At 49.1% G+C, this 7744-nt stretch overlaps 1 protein-coding gene across 3 annotated transcripts in view; it reads left to right on the forward strand.

Moving 5' to 3' along the window:
• Positions 1-7744, forward strand: part of LIMK2 (LIM domain kinase 2) — a 98411-nt gene that overhangs the window by 58898 nt on the left and 31769 nt on the right. The window contains exon 1 of one of the 3 annotated variants that reach the window (XM_006869269.1): positions 1463-1894. The exons of 1 other annotated variant lie outside the window; for it this stretch is intronic. Coding sequence is in view for 1 of the 2 variants with exons in the window: in XM_006869268.1 (XP_006869330.1) it covers positions 1842-1894 (53 nt within the window). In the remaining variant the exon portion in view is untranslated. Of the gene's footprint in view, positions 1-1462; positions 1895-7744 lie in introns of those variants that run through there. One more of the 3 variants, XM_006869268.1, reaches the window with a different exon arrangement.

Consider the following 7744-nt stretch of genomic DNA (forward strand, 5'->3'; position numbering starts at 1 on the left):
CTAGTGACTTGATCTCTGCAAGCCTCAGTTTTCTCATCAGTTAAATTGGGATGATAGCATTTACTCCATAGGTTGATAAGTATAATCGATTACAGATGGGTCTGGAACATATTACGTGCTCAGTAGCTTCTTAATAGAGGGCAAACTGAATCTAAAATGCCCTGGTTTAATCATGGGGCTACTAACCACAATGTCAGCAATTCAAACCTACCAACCACTTCAGGGGAAAGATGAGGCCGTCTGTTCCCACAAAGATTGACAGTCTCAGAAATCCCAGTTCTGTTCTGTCCTATAGGGTCGCTATAGGGTTGCAGTGGTGGGTAACCCTAATCTTACCACCTTTATTGTTCTCCTTGCATACAGTTACTGGGGATAAGAGGGAAAAACTGCCTGTAAGCCCAGCTGCCACTTTGCTGCAGACCTTCCACCATGATCCTTATTTAGAGACACTAAGGGAGGAGTGTGAGCGACAGTAAGGTCTGGGCCTGCTGGGTCTTCTCCAGAAGCCTTGCTTTCCCACTGTGGTCCTGCAGGCAGGTGCGGGGGGAGGGGCTTTCCTTGGGTGATGTCTGATCTGGTTGTCCCCACAGCTGGGTTCCTCAGGCGAGTCCCCCTTGCAGATACTTGGCCCAGTATCCCCACAAGCACCCTCGACTTGTCCTCATCTCACTCCATTGATCAGTGTGAGAAGAGGCATTCTGGGAATGAGTGAATGTATAAATGGGAGGAAGCAGGTGACCTGGGCCCCAGTCCCTGTGCTCTTTCCTACTTGCAGAAGGGTCTTTGCAGGTCACCTCCCCTTAAAGAAGCCCTGGGCTATGAGCTGTGGCTCTGAAGTCCCATGACTGAGGTTTACTTCCCACCCTGCTACTATATAGTTTTTTGAGCCTGGATCCGTTCCCTAGCCTCTCTGTCTCACTTTCCTCATTTCTACAATAGGGAGTAAGAGCAGACAGAGAGATACAGTGCTTGGTGCATGGAGAAATGTCAGCTATCCTCTAACACATTGGGCCCTGCCCTGAAGTGGCAGTGGCAGTGGCAGTGGCAGTGGTTGGCGCCTGGGGTAGTACCCAGACCAGGCAGTGGGGAGGGTTTCAGTGATGGAGTCTAGTGCCAGCTGGGAGCCCAGGGTCCAGGTGACTCTGGACCACCTCACCTGCCCAAGAGGCCCCCGTCTATTCTTTCGCTTCTTCCCCACCTCTAAGCAGAGGAGCAGAGTTATTGCCCTTTGGGCTGTTCTTCAGGTAAGGAGCCTCTGGGGGACGGTTGTGCTCCCCATTTCCTCTGTCCTGCCCATGATACGTTCAGGGATGGACACTCAGTCCGGTCATTGTCTGCAGCTCTGGCCTGCACCCCGTCAGCCAGCTCCTCCCCTCGCCGGCAAGGTCTGTTTCCTAACAGCTGCTCCAACCACACACCTCGGTTCCTGGAGGAGCCCCTCCTCTTCCTCCTCCTTCCTCCCTCAGGGGCGGGACTGGAGAAGAAAGCTAACTTGACAGCAGTGCTTCTTTTTGAGCGAGTCACTGGCTCCTGCTGGAGATGCCTGGGTGCATATAGCTTCAGCCGAGAGGTGGTACGCCCGCAGATCCTCCCAGGGGCTGCCCAGGCTGCTGAGAACTGGGGAGGAGCCGCCCCAGCCATGAGCCCCTGCGGGCATCTGCCGAAGGGTGACTGGTCTGGAGTCCTCACGCTGCTCCAGAGGGAGAGGTGAGCAACTGGACAGCCTGTCCGCAGCCAGAGTGCCAGGAGCCCCGGGCCTGTCATGGTGGCTGTGTGCAGCCGACCTGAGGCACTCCCAGACGGGTTTGCAGCTGAGCTTGTTGATCTGGTGTGGGAAGAAGATGGGGAGTTACTTGTCCGTCCCTGCGTACTTCACCTCCAGAGACCCCTTTCGGTGAGTTGGGCCCCAAGCCCCCCTCCCCCTCTCCCGGCCCCTGGTCTTCAGGGGAAGACGGAGGCCACCTAAATCTGCTTCACAACCCTCACTCTCTCTTCAATCACTGGGTCTGGCTGGCAGAGGGCTTCTCACAGGGTCTTGAGAACAGTGAGGTGAGGGATATGCCCAGGATGAGGCTCTGGAGTCCCAGACACACCTGGAGGAACCTCCAGAAGATGCTACTGACCCCAACCTGCTGCTGGTGGTTCTGCTTCCGGGTGAAGAGCACAGAGTGCTGTTCTTCCAGCTCTCACATGCCTTACCTGCAGGCCATGCTGCCTGCCCAGGAATTTGTCCCAACAAGCAGGATGAGCAGGTTTTGCCAAACAGTGTGGATGCTAGTAAGACCTGGGTGTAGGCAGCCTGGCACACAGTAGGCACTCTAGAAACGTTTGTTCTCTTAGTGGTAGGCGCATTTACCCTGGTCTTGAGAAGGCGTTCCAAACGCCCCAAACCAAAACAAAACCCACCACTGAGTCAATTCCAGCGTTGCAACCCTGTAGGACAGAGTAGAACTCTTCCCTAGGGTTTCCCGGAGCTTTGGTAGCATAGTGGTTACGAATCAGGCTGTGAACCTCAAGGTCAGCAGTTCGAAACTACCAACTGAACTGCTCCGCGGGCGAAAGACGAGGCTTTCTGCTCCCATAAAGATTTATAGCCTTGGAAACCCTGTACAAGGTCGCTATGCGTCAGAACTGACTCCACGGCACATAACAACAACAACAAATCCATATGGAAGCTGACAGCCTCATCTTTCTCCTGAGGAGCAGCTGGTGGGTGTGAACTGCCAGCCTTGTGGTTAGCAACTCAACACTTAACCATTGAGCTACCAGGGCCCAGGTGAGCCCAATTACTGAGGAAAGGCCTGACTGAGTGCTTCCAGGACTGAGCAATAGGCCTTGGAGAGTTCTTGAGCTTTGGGGCCAACCCAGGCCTCTCTCTGCCCCCAAGGCCAGAGTACCCCAAGGGCCCTTCTTGTGGACTTTTCCAAGGGTGATGAGGAAACTTTCCATTGACCTCTAACCTACCTGTCTTTGCTGTTTGCCCCACCCCACCTCCACAGAAACTCCCGAGGGGGTTTCTGGCCCTCAGGGTCCCTTCTGAAGGGAGCCATTCCTGGCTGGGGTGGGGCTTGTTTTCATTCTTTGGGAACAGCTTGTTGTTCTGAGGGCTGCCTCCCCCTCACTAGTGGTCCTGGTTTTCCCTTCTGACTTCTCCAAAGCAGCCCTGTGCCCAGATCTTTCTTGCTCTGGGATACTAGTCAGATGCCCATGCCTGAGGAAAAGACAGAGCAGAAAAGCAGGACATAATGGTTTCACTGAGTTGCTGGCCACTGGGGGGAGTGGGGGACTGGTCCTTCATGCAGATCCTAGCAGACATCCTGCTAGGCACTTTGTCCTTTCATCGCTTCCCATTTTACAGGTGAGGCAGGCAGCTGGCTTCTACATGGGTCATTCTGAGTGTCTCTTACCTTTTGGAGGAGCCGCACCTCCCTCTGAGGCAACGCCCTCCCAGCAGAGAGAGTAGGAGGCCCTCCACACCTTACCTGGCATATGGAAGGGATGGCAGAGATTCCCTTCTAAAGTGCCAGCAGGAAGTGATCTTAAATTGAGGAGGCAGGTTTTACTATATGGACTCAAAATGCAAAGTGTTTAATTAATCCCGTTACTGTTGTTGTCAAGTGCTATCGAGTCGTTTTTGACTCATAGAGACCCTGTGTAGGGTTTCTGAGAGCAGACATCCTGCTTGTGGTACGAAATCCAGTGCTGATCCTACAGAGCCATACCAGGAGTCCAATTAATCTCTCTCACTCTTAATCCTGGAAAGGCAGTTTCAGGGAGGGATTGCTCCCTTAGGAACCAGGAATGCTGTGCCCTTTTCTTCTCTGGGGGTAGGACACAACTCCTTAGGAGTTGGAACAAGAGCAAATAATGAACGCTCAACCTGAACATTTGAGGGCAGGGTCACAATGGCTCCCAGTTCTGCCAGTCCTTTGTCTTGCTCTGTTCTGGCCCCTCTGGAGAACATCCCCCTCCCCTAGCTCTCTCTGTTTGCCCAGCTGGAGTCAGGGAGGACTGACTGTAGACCCTCTCTCCCTTCCCTTAAATCAGCAGCCACATTCCTGAAGCCACTTCTGAAGAGAGAGCCACAACACAGGGCTCTGCGCCCTACAAGAGAGACCACACAGACCCCTGCTCTCCCATTATTGGTCTAATCATTCACCACCTGCACTAGCAACCTTCTCTGTTAGGAAGCCATCCTCAGGAACACCTCTCTAACAAGGTGCTTCTTCCCTCCCTGAGCCTGAGTTTCCACCTTTGCAAAATGTAGGTACCAGACTTTTGGGCTATGGAACAAGTCCTTGATCCCAGGCCTCTGGGGAAGTAGAAAGTCCATAGGAGTTCTGGTGCTGTGGTTCCAAAGAAAGTGATGCAACCAGATTCCAGGGGGGACATGACCAGACGTGTGAGGGAGGGAAGAGAGAGCAGGGAATGGAGAAGGTGATTTCTGTGCCCATCCAATCCTGCCTGACAGACCATACTGGGCAGAGTGCACACCTGTACAGTGTTTCTCCCTCCCTTCCCAGCACCTTCATTGTAGGGGTCCCATACAGTTACAGGAGTGCTCTCCAGGGAAGAGGAAAGTTCCAGCTGGAATGGACAGAAGAGGTGATGGGAAGTGACTTTTTTTTTTTTTTACATTTTTAAAGGATTTTACTTTTGGTAGAATTTTACTTAAAGCCCAACATTGATTTAATAGATTTGATTTACACATTATGTCTTGAAGAAAACCGGTGCATCTTTGTATTGTCACACAACCCATACTTAAAGGAAGAACGTATTGTCCAGCTGACTCAGGTCCTCTGGGATTCTTTTCTCCTGCTTTGAAACCTGAAGGGCTTGGATCAGGTGAATGGTTTCCAGCTCGACAGTTCTTGTGGCTCCTCAGAAGCACATGTTTTTTCCAGAATCACAGCGATCTGACCTCTAACTGCAGTAAACTGTATAAATTACTTGGAATAACAGACTTCTACAACTGAATCACTCACTCTGATAGCATTATTTCTTGTTGATCAGAGGCTAGTTGTGTGCTTGATTACTTTTTCTCAACTGGTCAACAACATGTCCTATAATGAGAGTTCAGTTGACAAACTGTTTCAGTCTACAGGGTCTTCAAGAAAGGAAGAGTAATAAAGGGATCTTTTGGTGGAAAAGACTGAATTTGTGAACTTCAGGGTAGAGTTGATGTCCCTGGTCATGGAGTTCTTAAATTATGGTGGAGGGAGCTGTCCATTCTCCCACTCAGCTCACTTAAAGCTCAGAAGCAAGATTTTCCCTGACCACTTGCTCTTGCAGGAGGCTAAGGATGAGCGTCTAGCTATCCCTTCACCAGAACATAGGAACACTGGTTCTTAAAGTATATAAATCTGTAAGTGTGGCTGCCTGGTTTCCCTATCCCATGAGGTTGACCATTTGCTTGCAAACACTGGGTGTGAAGAGTTTAGATATGAGTTCAGGTGGGCCTATCTTATCTCACTTAAGGACTCCCAGCACAGCACCTTGTTGGTTTGTTCTTGCACATCCTAGATGCACACTAGTTAATTCGTAATTGATAGAAATGGATTCAAATCATTTGATTTTTAATTAGATAAATAATTCATTTTAGAACTGACCTTATATCCCTGCAGGAATCAGCTTGGTTCTGGGCCAAGAAGTAGGTCCATATTACCTGGGCATGAACGAGGAAGAGTTCTGTGTACATTTTCCCTTTTTGTTATTGTTGTTATGTGCCATGGAGTCGGTTCCGACTCATAGTGACCCTGGGTTTCCGAGGCTGTAAATCTTTACAGGAGCAGAAAGCCTCATCTTTCTCCTGTGGAACAGCTGGTAGTTTCAAACTTCTGACCTTGCAGTCCATAGCCCGATTTGTAACCACTATGCTACCAGAGCACCCTTGGTGTTCCCAAATAAAAGAAGGGGCAAAGGGGAATGAGCTTTTAACTGGGCACCTGCTGTGAGTGAAGCACTTGTACAGAATTGACTGCTCAGAGCTCTGTAAGATCTCACTGTAATCAGTGGACAGTCGGAGGCACAGCCAGTTAGCGACTGCTGACAGTTGCAGAGGTAGCACTCTCAGGACATGAGAGTGATTTATGGGGATCTCAACTTAGTTTTTTTTTTAACCTGTGTTTTCTGCTGACCCAAAAAGCTTCAGTTTGGGTCGCTCTAATGTTTGGGAGAGGTGCAGGTTCAGCACGTACAGACTCCTAGGCAACCTCCTCTGACTGGAGGGTTTTAGCATCGTCCACTCTGGCTCCTCAGCAAAGTCTGGTGACTGATACCCTGGCCCTGGGTTCAGACCCCAGCTCCACCACTTCCAAGCTGGATGCCCTTGAATCTATATCCAGGGCAGATTTTGACTTGCACTCAAAACCTTCAAAAGCTAGAAACCGGAAAATAGCCTTGACTTTGGGAAGACTATAGTGTGGCTGTGGCCTCTGAGAAGCTGAGGTGAGACTATTTTTTATAGTTGCACCTTACATATTCCTTTATGAAAAGACTGTTGCAGAACAGCTGTTACAGAATAAATGAAGGAAAATTGAGTGTTAAGTATTGGAGTCTTGGTCTGCCGCTGTAGGACAAGCACTCGATCACAGGGGCAGTTTGAACTGCAAGGTTAGGGGTTCAATTCCTACAGCCACTCCTTGGAAACCCTATACAGGGTCAGCAGGAGTTGGAACTTTAACAACAGTAACAACAGCATTGCCATTTAATAGTCAAGACTTAAGGAGTCCTTGTGTGGCGCTGTGGGTTAATGCACTGTACTGCAATTTTGGTTTGAATCACAAGGTCGGTTATTCAAGCTCACCAACCACTCCTCAGAAACCCTATATGGGTCACTGTGGGTTGGAACTGACTCGATAGCACTTAACAATAAACTTAGACTTAAGGAGAAGCATCATGAAGAGTTAATATTTAAAGGGACTCATGTTTTTGGGGCTCCAGCCTCTACCTTTTCACAGATGAAAACATTGAGGCCCAGCTTGGTTAAATATACTTATCACCCTAGTGGTATGTTGTTGTTGTTGGTTCCCACTTATAGTGACCCTATATAGGGTTTCCAAGAGTAGATGGTGGGTTTGAAATACCGACCTTGCAGTTATCAGTCTGATGCTTACCCTGCAGTGCCATCCAAGTGATATGCTGTTATTGTTAAGTGCCATCGAGTCAATTCCGACCCATAGCGACCCTATGTAGGGTTTCCAAGGAGTAGCTGGTGAGCTTGAACCACTGACTTTGCAGTTCAAACGGCTTTAACCCACAGAGCCACACCAGGACATATAGTAGAATGGAAATGGGTTCATAGCCAAGTCCACATAAATTCAGATTCTAGTTCAGTCACTGGCATATTGGGCATTGTCTTAGTGAGCTAGTGCTGCTGTAACTGAAATACCAAAAGTGGATGGCTTTAACAGATTTACACTCTCATAGTTTAGGAGGCTAGAAATCTGAATTTAGAGCATCGACTCTAGAGCTTTCTTTCTCTATTGGCTCACAGTTTAGGAGGAAGGTCCTTGTTTCCTTTCAGTATCTGTGGGCCTGGCATTCCTTGGATATCTCCATGTGTCTTGGAATCGATATAACTCTGGGTTTAGGAGGTTCTCAGTGCAGGGACTCCAGGTCCAAAAGATGTACTTGATCTGTCTCTTCTTTTTTTTTTTTAATGTTTTATTGTGAATTATGTGATAGTTTACATGGGAGAACATTAATCCTATCGTATATTGTTTCATTGCCATGGTTATAATCC

The sequence above is a fragment of the Chrysochloris asiatica genome, unplaced genomic scaffold, assembly GCF_000296735.1.
Source record: "Chrysochloris asiatica unplaced genomic scaffold, ChrAsi1.0 scaffold00128, whole genome shotgun sequence".
NCBI classification, from domain to species: Eukaryota; Metazoa; Chordata; class Mammalia; order Afrosoricida; family Chrysochloridae; genus Chrysochloris; species Chrysochloris asiatica.